Below are 23949 nucleotides of genomic sequence, written 5' to 3' on the forward strand. Positions count from 1 at the left end.
CGGACGTCAAGGGAAAGTGCGATTTCTATCTGAAAATAGTACGGCCGCGTGCGCTCCCATCGCGTTGTCCAAATTTTCGCCAAATGCAACTAAAAAAATAAAACAATCAAAATGACAATTGGTTTTTTTACCCTTCTATCTGGCAACAAAACTGACACATTTTTACAAGGAGTCATGTTTGCATAGACCGCAATACCTGCAGTCATAATACAAACAAAAGAACATAACTCTGATAATGTGCACTGTCCTTGAAGTTGATTGGTCCACACCCGATACAGTCAATTTGCACCCTCGCCTGCAAAAAAGCTCATCACGGCCCCTTCTGAGTAGGAGTCTTGAGACTCGGTGAACCTTTAATAGAGTAAACAAATTAAGTAAAAATAATAATTATAACAGTATTATTACACATTTATTATAATTAATAGTATCATTATACTCTTTGGTTCTTTCGTTAAAGTCACGTAGGTAGGAAAAAATAATAGATCACGACGTTTCGATCGCCACACAAGCGATCGTCTTCACCTGAATCGTCTTCACCTGAAGACGATTGCTTGTGTTGCGATCGAAACGTCGTGATCTATTATTTTTTCTACCCACGTGACTTTACCGAAAGAACCAAAGCTGATGGATTCCTGCAGTCACGAAAGCTTCAAATCAAGATTGATTATAATAATTATGATTGTAAATAAATTTATAACATTCATTATTAATATAATTGATCATTTGCAGCTCGTTGCAGAGGTTAGCAGTTCAAGCTCCTGGCTGCCCTGTATAATCATTATAAATTTAGCGCCGTCACTTTTATGTTTTTGTTATTAATTTGTAATAATTAGCCAGTTCGTCTCATGCAATAATGCACTATTATAATTACAAGACTTCGCAACGGGGGAGATTGCACCACAACGGACAGAACTGTCGCAAACTGGGAAGCAACACGACGCTCAAACGGTACTTTGGCGATTTAAAGCTTTCGTGACTGCAGGGATTCATCTTCTTGGTTCTTTCGGTAAAGTCACGTAGAAGGGAAATTATAAAATAATAAAACATAATAATAAAACATAATATAATATAACATAATTAACGTGGTGAGAATAATTTTATTATGTAAAAAAATTTTTTATTTTATTATTTCCCTTCTACGTGACTTTACCGAAAGAACCAAGAAGAAAAAAAGGTGCTTTGGCGATCGCCGGTTTTCTCTCTCTCCCTTCTTGCCGGGGCATTCCGCAGAGGGTGCGGGAATTAAAGGGCCCTCGACGTCGATGATGGTTGTGTGGGGTAGCTGTTATTGCAATGCCGTATATTACTTTTTATGAGCAACTCTCCCTCTCTGAACCCCCCCCCCCACACAACACGTGCCCACGTCGTTGTTGCCCAAGGAGGCAACCCCGTTATACGACGGGCTGCAGTCCGAGCCAACGTAACCGGCTAGCCGATGGTAAAGGGATACACGCGCTGGAAAAGACGACATCTCAGCCAACCACTCAACACGGCATCCATCTACAGCTGTAGCATATTCATCAACACCAGCATATTAATAGTACACTATTACATAAGATGAACTGGCTACCCCGCTATGCAGCCAAATATACATATGCGAACTCACTAAAGCATACATTTTAAACGGACTATGTAAGCAGAGGCCTTGCACATGGCCACAGATTTCACAAGTGTTGGTTTGAACCATGGTATAGCGTCCAATCCTCAGGGCCAGATTGTGATTGAGGGGAGCTTGGCACTTTTATAGCTTTGGGGGCCCCCTTTTGTATATTCATACGTATGTATGTTGAACTTCTTTTGTACTGAACGTCGCCGCGAACCATGCTAATTTGGAGGTGTGGAAGGAAAACAAACTAAACACAAAAAGCAGTTCGAAAGAATAACGTTTTCAATCTAGATTATGATTTAAAAGTGTATAGCTATAGTGGCTTCCGAATATACGAAGGTAGATATGAGAATAGGTTTTCCCCTTTTTTTCTGACAACAAAACAGGTGTTGAGATGTTAAAACACCAAACTGAAACCTTTTACAAGGAATCGTGTCTGCATTAACCACAATACTTGTGGTCAGAATGCAAACAGAAAAGGCGCCTTTTGGCGTCCTCTGGTCTAACACCGTTCGAAATAAAGCTGTCTCTGGTGTGGACCAATCAGTTTCAAAGACAATGCATATATTATCAGAGTATAAATCTTGATTTGAAGCTTTCGTGACTGCAGGAATCCATATTCTTTGGTTCTTTTGGTAAAGTCACGTAGGTGATTTATTTGATTTGATCAAAGTATGTTTTTTGTTTGCATTCCGACCACAAGTATTGTGGTTAATGCAGACATGATTCCTTGTAAAAGGTTTCAGTTTGGTGTTTTAACATCTTAACACAGCTGTTTTGTTGCCAGTAAAAAGGGGAAAACCTATTCTCATATTTTGCTACTGGCAAAGGAGGTCCCATGATTTTTCGATTTAAAGCTTTCGTGACTGCAGGGATTCATCTTCTTGGTTCTTTCGGTAAAGTCACGTAGAATGGAAATAATAAAATTAAAACATAATAAAATAATTCTCACGACGTTTCGGCCACAACGCAAGCATCCGTCCTCAGGTGAAGAACCGGTCTGTCGAGAAGACAGAGTCATTCAGACTCTGCCGAGAAGACAGAGTTATTCAGACTCTGTCTTCTCGACAGACCTGTTCTTCACCCGAGGATGGATGCTTGCGTTGTGGCCGAAACGTCGTGAGAATTATTTTATGTTTTATTTTTATTATTTTATTATTTCCATTCTACGTGACTTTACCGAAAGAACCAAGAAGAAGGTCCCATGATATGAAGGAAGAGCATACCAGACGGCCGCAGAAGCGCACCTGAAGGCGCGTTAAGCCAAAAGCCGCTGCTGCGAGGAAGACCGGAGTTCGGGTGATTGTTTACACTCCTTGACGATATCAGCCAAGGTATTGTGGCTCATTTGTGTCAAGCGCTTTGTGTGTAATGAGAGCGACCTCATTTGTTCGGCAACTGGAAGCCAATGCAGCTCGGCGCGCATCGGACGGACACGGTCGGACCTTGCATATTCAATTCCTTCCCTTTCACGTTTTATTACCAGCAACCATATCCAATGCGAAAATAACCCTATGGTAGTTCCCTAGTCTATTTAGGTTATCCTTGTTTATATTTATAAAATATGCGATTTGCAAAGCTAAATCAAAGTTAAAATTAACATATTATTTCGGGACGTAATTTGGTAGCAATACACATCGCGACCGATCGTCTGTAATAATATGTATCATAGTGCTACAATATTGCAATTCAACAATAAAGCAAAAAAGTCAAAGTTTAGATTTCTTGTTAGAATAGTCAGACTCTGAATTTTTTTTTTATCCTCGAGAAATCCGATGAGCCATGAAGCTCTTTGTTCACAGATGTCCAGCAGCAGCAGCAGATCCGGTGCTCACCTCCCGTTCACAGCCCCGAGGGAGTGGTAAGAAATTCCACATTCCTATGGCAGGGGTTCGAGCATATCCGCAAGACGCAACCACTGTCGGCTTCTCCCACAAATTTGTCATCGTAAAAAAATATCGACCCCGGGGAGTGATGATGTGCCGAGTCGACCCAAACCACTAATTTTAACTCGCAACTTTCTTGATTGCGAGTCACTCCTCGCTCTCAAGCTGAACCACCTGGCCGTATAAATATATATTTTTAGGAGGCCCTAATAATTATAATGCGAGCACACACAGAGCTCCCCCCCCCACCACGCGTCAATTCAACCCTCACGGCTGCCAACAACAAAGTTGGTCGGTTTGCCGTCCCTCGTACCTGGGCTCTTTGCCTCTCTGGTGGAGCGGCGGGCGAGCTTCAGGCTGAAACAGCTGCTCATGGCGAGCACGCCACAGGACTCCCGCCTGTCTTCCAGTGAGTTGTGGGTAGCGGGGGGGGGTGGTGAAGGGAGCCGCCCACACGAGACACGCGAACGCCCCTCGAGCGCTTTCACAACGGACGGCGCTCGACGGTCGGAGGCCGGCGCCCAGGAAAACCGCACGGCAGCTGAGAGCACCAAGGTCGTGACCAGCCGGGGACGCTCCGCAACGCATCCCACACATCCTCCCCCAGCCCCCCCACCACACAGCCACCTCTATAGCCACCCAGCCCCCCATACACAGCCTCCTGTACAACCACCCAGCCCCCACACACACACAGCCTCCTATACAACCACTCAGCCCCCCCACACACAGCCTCCGATACAACCACCCAGCCCCCCCCCACACAGCCTCCTATACAACCACCCAGCCCCCCACACAGCCTCCTATACAACCACCCAGCCCCCCCACACACAGCCTCCTATACAACAACCCAGCCCCCCCACACACAGTCTCCTATACAACCACCCAGCCACCCCACACACAGCCTCCTATACAACCACCCAGCCCCCCATACACAGCCTCCTATACAACACCCCCACCCTAGCCCCCCACATCTCTACAACCACCCAATGGCTGTATTCCCAGTTACAGGAATTGAACGGTTACGTCTTCGGGGATAATATACGCTGAGGTCGGCACAATGTCTGCCAGTCACTCTGCTAACCTGTGCCGTGCACGTGGGGGGGGGGGGGGCATTAGCGTCTTATCGCTCATCAAGTCCGGTTCCTTGCAGTCTGTGTCAATGTCTGCAACTGTACAATGCGGCGCGCTCTGTGCGCGTGACCTTAATAGGTGCTCGCTAACAGCACTTGCCCCAACAGTCTGTTAAGACTATACGGGGGATCTTTGTCTCTGTGTGCGAGCAGTAGTAGTGCAGCGGTTGACGACGACATAAGAGATTGGGTGGCGGAAAGATGTGGCCACTACTCGACGCATATTGGCACAGGGCAGAGAAAAAAGTGGAAACAACAAATGACGAAATGTGCAATGGACACCTACGGGACAATCTTCCGCAACAATGACGAACCACGCTCAGCAGTCTGCATCACGATCAGCAAGGCGGCCGTGCCTGGCCCCACGATGAGCGGCTGGCGTCTTCTCTCTCCGGTATATTGGAGAATAAGCCCACAACATTTACAGATCGAGTCGTGGGTTTACTCGACAACACACCGGTGTGCCGTACTAGTAACGAATTGGCACGTTTTATTGAAGTGACAAACCTTTTGATTTAAAGCTTTCGGGACTGCAGGGATTCATCTTCTTGGTTCTTTCGGTAAAGTCACGTAGAAGGGAAATAAAATAATAAAAATAAAATACAATTCTCACGACGTTTCGGCCACAATGCAAGCATCCGCCCTCAGGTGAAGAACAGGTCTGTCGGAAAGACAGCGTCTGACGCTGTCTTTCCGACAGACCTGTTCTTCTGACGCTGTCTTTCCGGCAGACCTGTTCTTCACCTGAGGATGGCTGCTTGCGTTGTGGCCGAAACGTCGTGAGAATTGTATTTTATAATGTTTTATTTTTATTATTTCCCTTCTACGTGACTTTACCGAAAGAACCAAGAAGATGACAAACCTTACTAATTGGCTGTGTCGGGTGGTGGAGGGGTTTAACGACACCACATTTATACTTGGGCAATCCAACTCAAAAAAACCTCTTATGGATAATATTGGTCGCGAAAGCCTACGTGTTAAAATGGTGAATGCTTTTATTGCTTTTCGATCGTACGCTGAAAGGCGTAAAGGCGACTCGTTTCAGACGCACGAGACAAGCTGTTGGTACATTACATTTGCAAATTATCCTGAGACCCATGGGGGGGGATGTGATTAATCAATTGTTTTCGCAACACCGTGATGAATCGTAGTGTCCTCTAGTGGCACCTGGAGCGACATGAGCCCACTACATACAACAATTGTAATTCTTTTATCATTATTTACTGACGTTTGTCAATGCACTTGCTGGATGAAGGCATCTCCCCACGTCATGTTGGTGACGAGGATTGATCATAACTCTGCTACGCCGGTCAGTTCCGGTTGGTGAAGGTGGCAGGGGCGACCTAGGACTGGTTACGGCATCACTCCCCGCTGATTGTGAGCCATGGCCAGGAATTGAACTCGAGTCGCCAGGTTCACAGCGCAGCAGCTCGCTAACAGTGTACCATAGCTCCACCCTGACCGTATGCAACACACACGTGTGAGACTCTAGTAAACATTTCATTCTCATGCACGCTATTCAAGCAGAACCGTATTACTCTTTGGTTCTTTCGGTAAAGTTACGTGACTTTACCGAAAGAAGCAAAGAGTATGAATTCCGGCAGTCACGAAAGCTTCAAATCAAGATAGAATCATAATGTTTAACACGTAGGCTTTCGCGACCAATATTATTCACAATAAAGGTTTTTGGGTGAGTATAAATGTGTCGTAACCCTCCACCGCCCGACACAGCCAGGAAGGTTTGTCACGTAAACAACGCGACAATCAGATACTACTTCGGCCCACCGGTGTGTTGCAGAGTAAATCCACAACATTTACAATTTGAATACGACGTTTCGCTGGTAATTACATCCAGCATCATCGGGCGATTTGCCATAATCTTTGTTTATGCTGGAGGAATCTGATGAACTATAAAGCTATTTTCCAGATTAATGTTTCGAAAAGCTTAGAGAATTGATGATGAATCATTCCGCTGCCACTGTATGCCTCGTTTTTAGCCGGTGGAGCAGCTCCCCACATCTTGCAGACTGCGAGTTCCTTCCCTAAACCGTAGGGAACTACAATCGTGCCTAGGTTTCCGCGGGGAACGTTTTACCGCGCCCACACGTCCATGTGTGGGCGCGTTAGTCAGGTCCTGAAATTTTCATATCAGGGCTCTAAAACACATTCGACGTAGCCAACACGGCGGCTTGCAGCGTAGTATCGACAAGGCTCGATTATTGCAACTCACTACTCTACGGTAACGTCTGGCAAAAACATTATCAAGCTTGAGCTTGTACAAAATTCTTTGACACGTGCCGTGACGAGTACTGCAAGATCCGACCATGTCCCTCCAGTGCTCGCCGAGCTGCATTGGCTTCCGGTTGCCCAACGAATGCATTGCAAGGTCGCGCTCATTACGCACACTAAGTGATTGCCACAAATGAACCACAATACCTTGCTGATCTCGTCAAGGAGCATCAACCATCACGCAAACTCTGGTCGTCCTCGCCGCGGCTTTTAGCTGCTAGCCATCGAACAAAGACGGTCGTCGCATCGCGCGCTTTCAGATGCGCTTCCGCGGCCGTCTGGAATGCTCTTCCTTCCGACATTAGGAAGCCACTGAAGCTCTGCACTTGTAAATCATCTAGATCGAAACTAATTTCTTTCGAACTGCTGTTTGTGTGTTTACTTTGTTGTCCTTCGCCTGGATCTCCTATTAGCACGGTTGGCAATGTACGGTGCGAAAGAAGTTCAACGTACATACATTCTATAAAAAATTTGAACATCCAATAGATCATCGATTATCGGGCGGCTTTTGGGGAAAGGGGGCGCAGGATTTTCAAAAACGTCGAATAATCACTATCCGACGTTATTTAAAATAGCTTAATTTTGCACATTCTTGAATAACGTTATGTTTTTAGATGTTGTGGACACGTTTTTAGTGTTTTAAATGTGTTTACTATGTGAAACTGGCATGAATACAAATAGACAAAAATAAATATCCTACTGTAAAAAGTTATTGTATTCACTGTCCTGTACAGGGACTCCTCTACTCACGAACGAGTTAGGTTCCAGAGGTCTGTTTGTAAGTCAATTTGTTCAAACATGTTGTACGGTATGTATACTCAACACGGGGAATGGCTTTAAAAGTTGTATAATCTCCTGTAGATGTAAATGCCACTGGTTCTTCATATTCTGCAGATGCAGATGCCACCACTGCCATCTGTTATGCGCCTTTTGAACTTACTGGGCTTCCCCTAGGTCGACTCAGCCTCAAATGAGTACCTGGTGTGGTCTGTAAACATCGCCACTGGGTAGACAAAGGCGGCCGGGCGTGGTGTTGGCCACCCACCCCCTCGTGTGCCGTTCCAGCCTTCATAGGTGCTCGCTAACAGCATTTGCCCCAACAGTCTGTGAAGTCTATACGTGGGATCTTTATCTTTGATGCAAAGACAAAGGCTATACGGGGAAGAGCTGCTACTTTCAAGTTTGTATTTCATTCTCTGTTACCCCCCGACCCTGTTTCACCGCATTGCCTCCTTAGATCACACTCCCGGCGTTGTCCAACCGGGCAGAATATTCCCTCGTTATTCACGATCCTGCCGTCTCTCAGCGAAATCGCATTTGAACACTCGACACGACTGCATCTGTTCCGGATGGACCGGTTCAGATACAGCCAGCTAAGGTTAGAAGTAAAATAAATACCCACGCCGCTTAAAAATAAAACACAAGATAAAAAATTAAACACAAACTGGACCGTGATTCTATGTTTTGTCATTTTTCACCTCCCCCCAATTTGAAACTTCAGTAGACTCTCGATTATCCATGCCAATGACTGGGGGGGGGGGGGGGGGCGGCCACGGATAATTCAACATCACAGATAATCCAAAAATATAACCATTTTCGGTAGATCTCTATGTCAAAAAAACGCTAGAATAGGTATGAATTACGTTTACATGAAGAAAATTGAGTTTGTTAGTGAACAAAGCAAAGATGTGGAGTCAAAGAATGGATTGATGCGCGTGCTCAGTGATAACACTTTCCTCCTCCCTCGTAGAAGACTCTGACCACTAAGTGGACGACAGCAGAGCCACGGCAATCAACAAACTCCGCCCACTGTTGTAAAGATATTGCAACTACTGTACTGTAGGGGCGATCACGTGGATTTGTTTGTTTAAGCATGTGACTTGTAATACACATGTCCAAGAATAACAATGTACAACAGTTTTTAGTTCTAGATTTGAAGTGTTCGTGACTGCAAGGATTTATACTCTTTGGGTTTTTTCGGTAAAGTTAAGCAGGAAAAAAGTGTAAATAAATAAAATACAATAGAATTAAAACAACTAAACAATTTAATTTTATTTATTTAATTTTTTACCTACGTTACTTTACCGAAAAACCAAAGAACTGTTTTTAGATTATTAATTTGGGCTCAGGGGAAAATCCACGAGTTATTCATTTACGTTAAAATCTCAGGTGCCGCGCGGTTAATCCGCAAATCAGATAAACGGAATGCAGATAATGGAGAGTCTACTGGACTTGGAAGCGTCAACCGCAGGGCTACGGGCTACGAACGAGCGAGCGAGCGAGGCTGAGTACGTATGCTTGTGCGTGTACGTGGTCGTTTCCGACAGAAATGTGTCCTTTCCAAAAGGGGGGGGGAGGAAGGAGCTCTTCGCACGCACAAACAAAAAACCATATGCGCGCGCGTGCACGCGACCACGTAAACGAGAGCTGTAAAGTGAAGTTCTGAATATAAAAAAAAATACTGTAAATGTGAGCTCCGTATAAGTGGTTAAACAAAATAGCATGCAAAGCCTCGTGGCGATTTGAAGCGCGTTCTTTTTCACCTATAATAAGCGAGAATTAATTTGGGATTTGTCCTGTTCCAGTAGGTGACCCAGAACATTTCCACACACACCACTTACCCCTAGTGGTTTTGCCTCTTGTTACGATTGCTGCTACTCGCCACGACCGTACCACACACTGGACTCAAGTCTGCCCGCCGACCCGGAAATTATACGGTGGGAAATGAAGCCTTAATACTAATAATAATCATCACTCTTGAGATTTGAGAGCAGCTCAAATGTCGGTCCGGAGAGAATGGCATTTCAACCCTTCAAAACTGAAAACAAACAAATCGGTGTTTCTTTAGCCTTCTGTGCTTGTGCCCAGTGTGGGTCTTTAAGAAAGTGCTATTCACGAGAACGCAGGAACAACGAATCCAGGGTTCAGCCTCTCCCGAGAGATCGATCCATGCCCTTATTTATCCACGCGAGAACCAAATTAGACTCCGAATTCTCTCTTGTGAGAGAGGCACGGGAGACCACAATTCAGTGAGGGGAGGTCTTTCAATATGTTGCCATTTCCCGACAGGAATGTTTACGTGGTAAAATAAAAAGTTTGAGTCTTTTTTTAGTAACATTATTATCGCTAACACTGTACTTCTGAGGGCAGGACATGCGTTGGAAAGCGCTGGAGATTACACGCGTGTGGCGTGTAACTTTTTGCAGTGGCAACTTTTTTTCCGCGGCGTTCCAACAGAACGCGATGCCCACTCGATCCGTTGCGTGGCAAACATTCTTATTGTTATTATGCCCTGGGAACTACAAGGAGAACGAAGAGAAAGATAAGTATTAAGTGAAAATTGGCAGCGTTGCTGCCACGTACCGAACTGGGTGTGGCGAGGGGGGAATAGGACAAAGGCAGATGCCAGAAGTGCACTCGCACTGAGAAATTCACAAGGTCAGGTGTGTTTTACGAGCGATAACGGGGCCTTGGGGAGGGGGGGGGCAAAGCCGGGCTCCCCTTCGCGGCTGTAAAACTGAGCATCACTGCTGGCTGTTGGTGCTACTAACAAGGGGAGAAAAAAATAAAATCACGCAAACGCATGTATTGCGTAACCCTCTCCAACGGGAGATTCACTTCAGATGTGTTTAATTGGCAGTGCGTAAGGGCAAAATCCGTTTGAAAATGTGACGAATTATTTTTTTTTCTGCCGAGTGTCTCCAAGGTTGGGAGAAAACCATTCGATTGGTATGAGCCGTTTTTTTCTCCTAGGCAAGTCCCTAATAGCAACGCTACTCTTTACGCGATGAAAGTCCCGTTCACGTTGGATAATCTACACGAAGAACTTGACTGAACTAAACGTTTTTCTCCCGCTTATAACACGCGTATCTAAAATTTGAATTCAACTGAATTCAGTTCCCGAAGAAGCTCCCAGCCCATGGAGGGAAACGTCGGACATCGTGCCGAACGTTTCGTGGTACAACCCGGAAACGCATCGGAGCGCTAAATCAATAACGCTACGACACCAATATTGGGTTCCACCTGAAGACGGAAGCTTGTGTTGCCTCCGAAACGTCGTGATTTTTATTTTATTTTTATTTTACTTTTATTAATTTTTATTTTTTACCTACGTGACTTTACCGAAAAACCTAATAATATGAACCATATTGGGTGTCACAGGTGGAGAGATGTTAAAGACCTCATCTGGTATGCAGGAGGGCATGGGTTCGATCACAACCCTAACGCCTGCTGTATATTTGTAGTTTGCGTGTCTCTCTCCCGTGATCGCGTAGATTTTTCTCCGGGTCCTCCGGTTTTTCCCTCCACATTTAGAATCAACATCATGCGTTTAGAGTATTTGATTAACATACATTTCTACGTGATAAGCCAGCCACTTCGTCGAGCTCTCATTTATGGCCAGGTCGCTTCTGAAAAAGAGCTACAGAGCTTGGTAAAATAGAATAAAATTAGTTTAAAATAAATACATTCACATATCTTCTTGGTTCTTTCGGTAAAGTCACGTAGAATGGAAATAATAAAAATAAAACATAATTTAATAATTCTCACGACGTTTCGGCCACAACGCAAGTAGCCGTCCTCAGGTGGAGAACAGGTCTGTCGAGGAGACAGAGTCCGACTTCAGAGTCTGTCTCCTCGACAGACCTGTTCTCCACCTGAGGACGGCTACTTGCGTTGTGGCCAAAACGTCGTGAGAATTATTTTAGTATGTTTTATTTTTATTATTTTATTATTTCCATTCTACGTGACTTTACCGAAAGAACCAAGAAGATGAATCCCTGCAGTCACGAAAGCTTTAAATCGACATTCACATACTGAAACACTACATTTAAGCTTGCAAATCTTAGTTCTTTGTCCTTCCCCTGCACCTCCGATTTGCACGGTTGGCTATGTACGGTGCCAAAGTTCAACATACATACATAGACCATCAATTCAAAACAGCCGAATCTGTGACATGCGAGGCTTGATAGAAGGACCCATCCCATGGTACAGAGCCGGCCCAGCCACTAAGCGACCCTTGCAATTGCAAAGGGCCCCGTGGCCAGCAGAGTCACTGCTAGCTAGTGGGTGAAAAAAATCATACATCAAAGGGGCCTCCAACCAAATTTTGCTTAGGGCCCCCAAAGGTCTAGGGCCGGTTCTGTCACGGTAACGAATCACACCTCTTGCTGTGATGGAAATCACCTTCGGCTCTTGTTACCACCACGGGTAAAAGAAACTCACTTGGTCAGAGGGGTTTTCCCGCTCACTTAGGAGCTGCACTCTCCGATTATTTCATTAATTGATGAAACTCTCATTAGCGCGGTTTTGCTACGTTCGGTGCGAAAGAAGTTCAACGTACGTACATGAGTAACAAATGTTCATTCGACGTGTGTCCATTCTTTCCTAAGCACTTTGATAATCCCTCTACACGTCACGATCAGGATATATCGCCATAAAAAGCATGTTTGCGTGTATGCACATTGAACTGCTTACGTAGTCAGCCATGCCAATGGGTGGTGCGGGGGAAGGACAACAAACTAAACAGTTGTTACAAAAATGAGTCTTCAATGTCGATTTTAAAGTGCGTAGCTCCTAGCGGCTTGATAATCTTTGGGAGGAAGAGCGTTCCAGGTACGGCCGCAGAAGCGCATCTGAAAGTGCCACGCGGTGTGGCGACCGTCTTTGTTCGACAGCCAGCCAAAAGCCGCTGCCGCTGCTTGCTGTGAGGATGTATGGTTGGGCTCCGCAGGCGAGGGCCTCGTGCACGTGTGTGTGCACGCTAAGACTGCTGAACAAGCGGCTCACTGTTTGCCTTAAGCCTAATATGGCGCTGTTGTGTACCAACGGTTTAACTTGGCGAGGCCACATCCCACGTCTATTTTTTGCAAACTCCGATTTCAAAATGTTCCTGAATTCACCGGCCGAGGGCGGACCGCACGCATGTCCCACACTCGACCCCCACCACCACCCCCCTACCTCCCCTAGGGCTACGTTTCTTGGGCTGTATTTTTACGCTCATTAGCTTCTCTCCAATGCTCTTTTCGCGGGGGGGTAGCGACGAGGCTCGCGGTTTCGCCGTCGCCGCCAGCTCGCTTAGCGCACAGTCGCCCTATTTACATGCCGAGGTTCACAGTCCTCGGGTGAGCGTTGGGTTAGCGGTGTTAAGTAACGCGCCCGGAGTTGGGGGGGGGTTAGTGTTGGATGATCACTACAAAAATCGAGTTGGATAACTTCTTCAAAGCGTAACGTATGACGAAGATGCCGCTCGTCCAAAACGTTATTTCGAACTTGAAATTTCCGCCGCTAAACGAGTGATTCCGTCTCCGCCAATCCGAATCAGAATATTTATTTGTACTGGAGGAATCCGATGAGCTATAAATCTATTTTTTTTCCAGTTAGGGGGCAGGTCAGAACATTACAACAACAAATACAAGTTTTTTTTCTCAGATGAAGACAAAGTTCCAGATGTTACACTTTAACTGAACTCTGCTCTTCACCGTATGAAAAACACATTCCTGCGGAGGGAGCTAGTAGGAACGTTGGGTTGCTCGGTCAATGGCCAGGGTCAACGACGGCGTGGTGTATTCCGCAAATATGGCCGACTGTGAGGGCGGGCACAAGCCGGCGTGAGTCGGTTAAACGTTGAGTTTTATAAGGGCACCACGGGGTGACCAGCCCCTCCCCAACCAGCCCCACCCCTCCCACCCCCCACCCAGCCCCACCCTCCCCACCCAGCCCCTCCCCACCCCCACCCTACCCAGCCCCTCCCCACCCAGCCCCTCCCTCCCCACCTAGCCCTTCCCTGTACGACGGACACAATAATCCCCTGTGGGCTGGTGTAACCAGTAGGTTCCTACCAGTAAAAGGAATGCTTCGGGAGCATATGTTGTAACTGTGGGCATCATCAAAGATCAGCTCTTGAAACAAAAGTAGCCCATCTTTTCACTCCGTGTACACACAGAAGTGAAAATATTTCATTCATGGAACGATGCAACAATTACTATTTGTGTTGAAAACTTTTCATAAGGAACAGACTTGGAAGAACCACAGACCCATTAGCCTCTTGTCGCTCGTATGTACATTGTTTGAAGATTATTGCAAAGATAAATATGTTGAAGCCATCCATTCGAATCAGTAAGCAAGGTTTAGAAAATGTTTCTCTACCAATGACAACTTAAATATTATCAATCATTCTAGAAAAGACTAGTATCAATTTCCATTTGATCTCCCCATTTGTAGACAATCAAAGGCATTTTAATTGAGTGGAAACCAATGCAGTCATCCAAGCTACACTACAATCTCATTCGATGGCTGGAAAACAATTACTCCAACGTGAAATCTTATACGTTTTTGCCAAGTACAATAAACCGGCACAAACCAGACTTGTTCACTAAATTTTGGCCCTGGCCCAAGATAAAAAGCCAGAAATTTATTCAGCAGACGACTGATTCGATGAGATTTACACAAGGAGGTGAGGCGGGTTGAGTGTTAGTTTATTTTAAGCGGGCGCATTAACATTCTTTAAATAGTTGGTTATCCCGGACTAGTGAATAGCTCTGTACACGGTGGCCCCAATTCAGCATGGGCAGCTGCATACGAGCCGCACTGTGGCTTGTGAAGAGCCATGTCCCGTTTAGCGCAGAACCTGATATAAATCGTGCCTGCATCAGAGGTCGCAAACGGGTTTTGATTCCTTACCCGTACCCGGCCGCACCAGGGTCGAAAACGGGTACCCGTACCAGTACCCTACCCGATACCCGGCTACCCGTACCCGGCCGGGTATCGAGTAGGGTACGGGTACCCGATTGCGACCTCTGGGATGAAGCCATGTTGCAGGCGCGGGTGGGTTGATTCTAGGAACTTGAATTGTGAGAAGAGACAAGACGTTGGGAAGTGAGTGACAAACAGTTACTCAGCAGTGACTCATGGCCTACCCGTACCCGTACCCGGCCACACCAGGGTCGCAAACGGGTACCCGTACCCGGCCCGGTACGGGTAGCCGGGTATTGGGTAGGGTACGGGTATCGGGCACCCGGTTGCGACCTCTGGCCTGCATGCCACGGGGCGTTCTTCCTGCCTCTTCATCAAAATCTCTGCTTGTCGATTTTTCGTGACAGAGTGAGATAAAGCTCAGATCAGATAAAAATCTGAATCTTTAGTTATCCTGGAGAAATCGATGAGCTACGAAGCATCTTTTTCACGGTTGTCCAGGTAGGGGCATGGGGTCAGAAATTAACAACAATAAAACAATACAACAGAAACCCGATAAGAGTACAAAGTATGGAAAAGGAAATAAAAAAAATTCCAGGTAAAGTCCACTGAGCTATTTAGCTTCTTTTTCAGAAGCGACCTGGCCACAAATGATAGCTAAACCAAGTGGCTGATCATCATTTTGAGATTCAGAGCAGCCAAATAATCCCACCACACGTTTGGTGATGGCCTTCAAGCAGTGCCGCCATTACCCGAAGTGCCATTCCTTGCGATGGAAGTTTGACGAATCTGCGTGATCCACCAAGCCCCTGACTTCACCAGCGCTGGCTCACGGAAGTACACCTTACTCCCCTCTGTCCTAAGCCATCTTTGACGATGAAAGTTTCAAGTTTCATTTATTAGGTTTTGCCCTGTGAGCCATTCGGCTCTTGAATCGGGTGCAACCGCAACAAACAAAAAAACTAAAACATGAACAAGAAAACATCTTAAAGTGACTATGTGCAAACAGAAAATCCAAGAAAAGATGGATGAAAGTTGTACACCACTTGCCAACACAGAAAACAGCCAAATAAATCGTGCCTACAGGAGGAAGAGGCGCTCGACTCTAACGCTTGCATATTTGGAGCTCGCATGTTCTCCCCGTAGTCGCATGGGTTTTTCTCCGGGTTCTCCGGTTTGTCTCTCCCAAGTTTTGGAATCGACACCATGCATTTTAGAGTATTTGGCTGCTAGAAATGTCCACATGATGAGCCACTTCGTTGACCTATCATATGTGGCCAGGTCAATTCTGAAAAGGAGCCATATAGCTCAATGGGCGTTACCTGGTAAAATAAAAATTAGTTTAGGTTCTAGCTTAGTTTTGCGTTGTTAGGGATGTGGTGCCTATGACCAAATCATCATAAATGCAACCTATCATATCAAATCTCCGAAGCTAAGCAGAGTTGAGCCTGGTTATTACTTGGATGGGTGACCGTACGATGGCTTGCCAGGTGTTTGTTGTTCGTCACGGGGCTGAGGGGTGTGTACCAGGAAACGGCAGTGCTGAGGATGCGACCTATCTTGTCACATCTCGAAAGCTCAGCTGAGTTGAGCCTGGTTAGTACTTGGATGGGTGACCCTACCACGGCTTGCCAGGTGTCTGTTCGTCATGGGGCTGCAAGGTGTGAGGGTGGGTTTCCCCCTCTACCCCCCTCGCCCCTCCACCTGAGCGAGCTGTACCCAGCCCAATGCTGACAGCTGGCATCACAACATTTTGAGAGTAAACTAAATGAGAATCATCCCGAGCTGCTACTTCTACTGCTGCTGCTACTTCTACTACTGCTGCTGCTACTGCTGATGCTGCTTCTACTGCTGCTGCTACTTCTACTACTGCTGCTGCTTCTACTGCTGCTGCTACTTCTACTACTACTGCTGCTACTGCTGCTGCTTCTACTGCTGCTGCTACTTCTACTACTGCTGCTACTGCTGCTGCTTCTACTGCTGCTGCTACTTCTACTACTGCTGCTGCTACTGCTTCTGCAGATGCTTCTGCTGCTGCTGTTATTCCGGTTTTCTGAAAAGTGTCACCAAATGTGAAACTTGCTGACAACAGGGGTTTAACGATTCACCACCCTGGACAAATTGACAAATTGTCGCAATTCAGGGCCGCTGATTCAAATTAAACCAAAATCATTATTTTGTCATATGGTTTTTACCATCTCATTTGTTGATGTTTTGGGGTTTTTGATGTCTTCTTGCTTTGTTGAGTTTTGTTCAATCCATTAGCCTACGTGTGACATCAGAATCAGAATATTTATTTATACTGGAGGAGGAATCCGATGAGCCGCAAAGCTCTTTTTCACAGATGTCCAGTAGAGGACGGGTCAGAACGTTGCAACATATCACTTGAATATAAAATGCATGAATAGACAATTATCGGTTCTTTCACACGTGATTCAATGCCTGTTATCATGAGCCTTAGTAACCGATCGTTAGTAAAACACTGCATTGTCGCACCGCTGATAGGCAAGGTTTTCCATTTGTGGAATTGTAGCTTAAAAACAACGGGTTTAATTTAGAATCTCCAATCCAGTAACGAGCGAGTTACACGTGTGTGCCTTGACGGTTCTGAGTGGTTCCCCAATCAAGTCCCAGATACATGTTAAGGATCTTCAAGGCACTCCATGTATTCAAACCATACATACTCTACTCTCCTCCATGAACTCTCCACTCGAGGAATTTAAGAGCTTCTTTCGAGGCTCCCCAGTCAACATTCACTTAATGGGTGGTCACTCATTTCTCACCTGCGGTCCCCATAGTATGTAGCTCCCAGCCACGATGGCGAGATGTTAACTCCCTCGCCGGGTATACAGGAGGTCGTGGGTTCGATCAAGACCCTGACGCCTGCGGTATAGTAGTAGGTTTTTACCCTTTGGAGTTTGCATGTTTCTCTCCCCGTGGTCGCATGGATTTTTCTCCGGGTCCTCCGGTTTTTCCCTCCACATTTCGAATCAACATCACGCGTTTTAGAGAGTATTTGGCTACTTGAAATGTCCACATGATGATAAGCCACTTTGTTGAGCTATCGTTTGTGATGGCCAGGTCGCTTCTTACCTGGTAAAATACAAATAGCAGCAGCAGCAGCAACCATGCAGTCAACTTCAAGACCCTGTTCAAGTCCATGATTGAGGCCTTCCTTTCTAACTCTGCCTATGACCGAGACTCCAGCTCACAAATGAGCCCACTATCCTGCAGAGCATCTGGAGGTTTGGGTTTTTTTCGCATGTCGACGGCGATATAAAAAGCCACATTGCATTTGAATTCTTTACAATAGTTTGGGTGGGGGGGGGTTAGGGTTAGGCCAGGGGTCGGCAACCTACGGCTCCGGAGCCGCATGCGGCTCTTTACGGGCTGCTTCTTGACGATATGTACGTATGTACAGTATGTACTCAGATGCATTGCGGCTCTTGAAATACTGAATTTTGTACCGAATTGGAAAGAAATGGCTCTTCTTGTTATTTTGGTTGCCGACCCCTGGGTTAGGCGATATTTCTGTGGAGGTGGCACCCTCCGCAGGATTGCCTGGGAACTACTGACGACGCCGTCACGGGTTCGTCGCGCAGCGCACTATCCGCTCCCCATACAGGCACACATATATACACACACAAACACTCGCCATTCGCTACTAAGTGGCGGTGACGTCACCACGACGCTTGTGCCAGGCCAGGTGCACTTTGAGGCCACGTGAAGTGTCGAAGGCTTGCTGGCAGGAGGTCACGGGACAGACCCAGGTGCCATGGGTTGACTGACTGAGATGACTGGTAGATGCACCAGCTGTACACCCCTGACTACAAAGACACACGAGGGGGTAGGTGGCCAGCACCAGGCCCGACGACCTGTCTCCCCAGTGGCGATGTTTTTACACACTGCACCAAGTACTCATTTTAGGCTGAGTCGACCTAGGTGAGGCCCAGGACCATTTCAGATAATTGTCATTGGTGTTGGTGGCCGTGAGCGGGAATTGAACTCGGGTCACTGCCGGGTTCTGGGTTCATAGCGTAGCGTGCTAACCACTAAACCAGCACTCCCCATAAAGACACATAACAAAGACAAAGATCCCCCGTATAGCCTGAACAGACTGTCGGGGTAGGTGCTGTTAGCGAGCACCTATAAAGGCCGGCACGGCACACAAGGGGGTGGGTGGCCAACACCACGCCCGCCCGCCTTTGTCTCCCTAGCGGCGATGTTTACACATATCGCAGCAGGTACTCATTTGAGGCTGAGTCGACCTAGGGGAAGCTCAGGGCCGGTTCAGATAATCGTCACTGGTCGCCGTGAGCGGGAATGGAACCCGGGTCGCCAGGTTCGTAGCACAGCGCGCTAACCGCTACCCTACCGCTCCCCACTACACACACACTCGCACACACACACCCGCACACCCACATGCACAAACACCCTAAAAACTCCAAGTGTGCCCACACCCGTTCAAGCAATATTTGGGGCTTATCTCTATCAGCAGCCTCGAGCCAGTACGTGTTAATTACAGAGCTCATCGGTCTTTCAGTGAATCTCCTATGGTTAACTACCCACGAAGTAGTGAGGGTCACTTTACGTAGTGACATTGGAGGCAGGAAGGGGCAAATCGAACAATACCTGGATTTTAAACGGGTCCTTGTGTCAACGATTGGAAGGCGCTCGCATGTGGTGCTAATTTAACTGGTTGCACGATGGGGGGGGGAGGGAGAGTTGGGGGGTATAGGCCACGAAGGTCCTTGGGAGTGGCCCTACGAGTTATGGCCAAACTGAGAGAGATGTCTTGCTGGCAGAGACACAAAGAGGTACAGAATTAGGCTGAAGCAGTGGCGAGATGTTAACTAGCTCGTCCGGTATATGGAGGTCATGGGTTCGATCCCGACCCTGACGGCTGTATATTTGGGGTTTGCATATTGCACCCGCGGTCGCATGGAATTTTTCTCCGGGTCCTCCGGTTTTTCCCTCCACATTTAGACTCAACATCACGCGTTTAGGGTATTTGGCTGCAATCAATTTCCACGTGGTGATGATAAGCCGCTTCATTGGGCTATTATTTGTGATCGCCAGGTCGCTTCTGAAAAAGAGCTATAATATTGCTCAGCAGGCATTACCTAGCTAAAATATAAAAAACTGTTTCAGTTTCAGTTTAGATGGGTGAGATTAAAGAAGGCCAAAGATAAGAGAGCTATCGACAAGATAAGTGAGGTGTTGGTCAATCTAAAAAAAAAAACACGGGAAGCGAACTGGACATAACGCGATTGAGCGGACAGAACTGCGTCTCACGCGAGTAGGAATAAGCGGTTGTTACGGCTACCTCGGCACAGCATCACACAAAGCATTGGGATGCTGCTGGATGCTTCTAACTGCTACCCACCACGCGCCTCGGCCTTTGTTCGGGCCCTGCGTTACGCATCTCGTGCGTCATCGCAGACTGTTGCTTTATGACACGTTATTTATTACGACGCAATTTTTGCATAATCGCTGTGTTCTTCGGGAACGCAACAACTTCCGCCACGTTACGGGCGAACAAAACCGTGAGCTCGGACCCCGAACAGCCAAACCCCTAGGGAGGGGCAAAAGCTAAAGGGGGTTAACGACGCTACCTGAGCGACGAATGAACCTAAAAACAAACCCTTGCCGTGGTGGGGGGAAAGTGTTTTTGTTTTTCCAGAGCCGTCCATGTTGCTACGCCCCCCAAAAAATATAATAAATTGCGCGCCAAAGAATGCAGGCTCTCGAAATCCATCCTGGGCCTCTTGCCACAGTTTTGTTTTGACGTTAACGGGGGGGTGGGCGGGGTGAGAACTTGACTTTACTGTTTACAACTGCAAAGTCCAAGAAACCCCTAAAACTAATGTGGGAAAAAAACACATCACCATAAACAACACATCCCGCCTCGCGCCCGCCCCCTCTTCGCGAGCAACTGAAAGTCGGGCGTGGGTGCGAACGCTAACCAAAAAACCAGCGCAGACTCGCGGTCAATCGAGGAACGCGGCCACGCGAGCCAGGGTCACGTTTATTCATCTATTCGCAGGCCGACGAGATGTCCACACACGTGAAAGAGCGGCTAGCCTTTCACGGACAAAAAACGAAGCGATACACCCGATTGCGTTTAAAGCAACCTCCCCATCCCTCCCAATCCTACTCAACAACTCCTAAACAGACCTTTATTTATTTATTTCTAGTAACGAGACATTCGAGAGGTCGCACTCCTTGGGAGCCGCTTTCCCTGGCCCCCCCCCCCAGTCTCAAAATAAACACTTTGCCGGAAATCGCATCGCACCCATAGCAGGACTGACTTGGTCTCTCCCGCGAAACAAGGATGCCCACCGTTTCTGCACAGCGCCTTGGAATGGGGGGGGGGGTCACAATAAATGGGTAAGCGGACTGGGGCTTCCGATTCGGAACTCGCAGGCTTTAATTGATATCCCGGCACGGAAGTTGAAACAATGGCCGAGTTTCTGAAACGCCATCGCTTCCGTCCACCCAGCAGTATAAACTGGTGCACATGCCACAGTTGGTCGATCGGCAGGCAGGTCGCATGCGGAGGGGTAAAGTGTGGGTACTTCTACGTCAATGTGGAGGGGGCATCACGGTGGCGAGTTGTTAATGACCTCGCATGGTATGAAGGAGATCGTGGGTTATACCCCGACCCTGACACCTGCTGTATATATTTGGAGTTTGCGTGTCTTTCCCTCTCAGTATCATCACGGTGGCTAGGAGATGTTAACTACCTCACCTGGTATACAGGGGGTCGTGGGTTTGACCCCGCCCCCCGCCCCCCAATTTATCTTTCTTAAAAAAAAAAGTGGAACACCGTGTGCTATCGACACACTTTGAGCCGGGGGGAAGCTGGTCGACGCTCGGATTGGGGAGGTTCGCTTAGACGTAAAAACCTTTGAACGAGCGACCCTCCTCCGCCCGCAAATCAGGGTTTATTGATCGGCGTTGTAGGCGGCAGAGCTACAGTGCGGGCTGTTCGGATTGCTCGCGCGGACAACGCCTGATCCAAGGTGCAGCGGGCGCGGGTACACGATGCAGGGATGGGGTGCGACACGACGGGGAGACAAGCACACTCCAAATATACAGGAGGCGTCCGATTTGAGATGGAAGCAACGACCTCCTGCATACCATGCGAGAGAGTTAACATCTCACCACCACGTCGCCGCTCGCCACTCAGAGTGCAGGACGTGTCACTGCACCGAGGCCCATGGGCCAAAAGTGGCCAAGTCCTGGGCTATGAATAGCGGAGCAAAATGGATAGGGTGAACCCCATTTAGTTCCTGGCTTCAGGGCCCATTCCAATCATTAAGTTAACACCTCGCGACGATGGCGAGCTGTCACCTACCTCGCCTGGTACACAGGAGGTTGTGGGTTCGATCCCGACCCTGACACCTGCTGTATATTTGGAGTTTGTATGTCTCTCTCTCTCCCCGTGGCCGCGTGGATTTTTTTCTGGGTCCTTCGGATTCTCCCTCCGCATATAGAAACGTGCGTTTTAGAGTATTTGCCTGCAATGAATTTCCACGTGGTAAAAAAAATCATTTATAGAGCAAATACTTAATAGTTTAAATCACTCTGCGCCACTGCATCGAACTCGGGCGCTTCCCACTCGTAGCGAGAGCTTTAAACGTACCAAAGCCGGCGTGGGCTCCGGTGTTGAGGAATCAAATTTGGCAACCTCGACAACCACTGCCTGCCCAATTGGCCGTCTCTATGTAGCCCGGCGCCGAGGCCCTTCCAGCCCATGAGGCCCAATGGCAATTGCACTGCCTGCCCACCCGATGGGCTAGGCCACTGCCGTACGCACACACGCCCCGCGCGCACGCTCCTAAACAAGCGTGGGATTGGGTTGAACGTGGGCCTGCAACGTTCCTTCCGTCTCGTTCAGGGGGTCGGCACAACCTGCCGCTCCGGAGCAGCCGCATGCGGTGGCTCTTTAAGGGACTGCAGTGTGGCCCTTCAAAATTTGGAAAAATATTGGCTCCTCTTGTTATTCCGGTTGCCAATCCCTGACCGTGGAAGTCCAGTTCACCATGGGAGTCCAGTTTACCATGGGAGTCCAGTTTATCATGGGAGTCCAGTTTACCATGGGAGTCCAGATTTACCATGAGAGTCGAGTTTACCATGGGAGTCCAGATTTACCATGGGAGTCCAGTTTACCCTGAAAGTCCAGTTTACCATGGAAGTTCAGTTTACCAAGGGAATCCAGTTTACCATGGGAGTCCGGTTTACTGTGGACATCCAGTTCACCATAGGAGCCAAGTTTACCATGGAAGTCTATTTTACCATGGCAGTCCAGTTCACAATGGAAGTCCAGTTTACCATGGGAGTCCAGTTTACCATGGAAGTCCAGTTTACCATGGGAGTCCAGCTTACCATGGGAGTCCAGTTCAGCATGGGAGTCCAGTTTACCATAGGAGTCCAGTTTACCCTGGAAGTCCAGTTTACCATGGGAGTCCAGTTTACTATGGAAGTCTATTTTACCATTGGCTCATTCAACATTCAACATTAAACTAATAACGAATAGTTTTTTTACCAAGCAAGGCCCCACTGAGCTATACATTGTCCTGGCCATCACAAATTAGAGAGGCTCAACGAAGTGGCTCATCATTACGTGGACGTTTATAGCGGCCAAATACTCTAAACGCATGATGACTCTAAACGTGGAGGGAAAAACTGGAGGAACCGGAGAAAAATCCACGCGACCACGTGGAGAACACACAAACTCCAAATATACAGCAGCAGGCGTCAGGGTCGGAATGGAACCCACGACCTCCTGTGCACCCGGCAAGGTGGTTAACATCTCCTAGCCACCGTGATGATGATGAGAGAGAGACACCGCAAACTCCAAATATACAGCAGCAGGCGTCAGGGTCGGAATGGAACCCACGACCTCCTGTACACCAGGCGAGGTAGTTAACATCTCCTAGCCACCGTGATGATGAGAGAGAGACACCGCAAACTCCAAATATACAGCAGCAGGCGTCAGGGTCGGAATGGAACCCACGACCTCCTGTGTACCCGGCGAGGGAGTTAACATCTCACCACCGTGGCCACGCCCAATCATCGTCCCGGTCTCCGCCCGTGCGCTAATGTGACCTCACCACCACGACAGATGCCGAACGATTGTAGGGGCTGTGAGCGCCGGACTTCCCTTGCGATAAACGGAGATGCGTTATCTCAATGAGCTCTCAATCCCGGATGTTGTAATTATTATACAGGAATTTCATTTAGTGCAAGACAAACAAACAGGATGAGCTACAATGCGCTAAAATAATGTAGGAGTCAAACTTCGTTTAAGATGTTCTCAGAGACCTCCGAGTCAGCGGTG

The 23949-nt window shown here is 47.5% G+C and overlaps 1 protein-coding gene across 4 annotated transcripts in view; it reads right to left on the reverse strand.

The window, feature by feature from the left end:
- Positions 1-23949, reverse strand: part of LOC144737674 (cAMP-dependent protein kinase catalytic subunit alpha-like) — a 105171-nt gene that overhangs the window by 72901 nt on the left and 8321 nt on the right. Inside the window, exon 1 of one of the 4 annotated variants that reach the window (XM_078620528.1) lies at positions 3806-3886. The exons of the other annotated variants lie outside the window; for them this stretch is intronic. Coding sequence (XP_078476654.1) covers positions 3806-3866 — 61 coding nt within the window. The 5' untranslated portion in view covers positions 3867-3886. Of the gene's footprint in view, positions 1-3805; positions 3887-23949 lie in introns of those variants that run through there. 4 annotated transcript variants of the gene reach the window in all.

This window comes from Lampetra planeri, chromosome 3, assembly GCF_965212315.1.
Source record: "Lampetra planeri chromosome 3, kcLamPlan1.2.h2, whole genome shotgun sequence".
NCBI classification, from domain to species: Eukaryota; Metazoa; Chordata; class Hyperoartia; order Petromyzontiformes; family Petromyzontidae; genus Lampetra; species Lampetra planeri.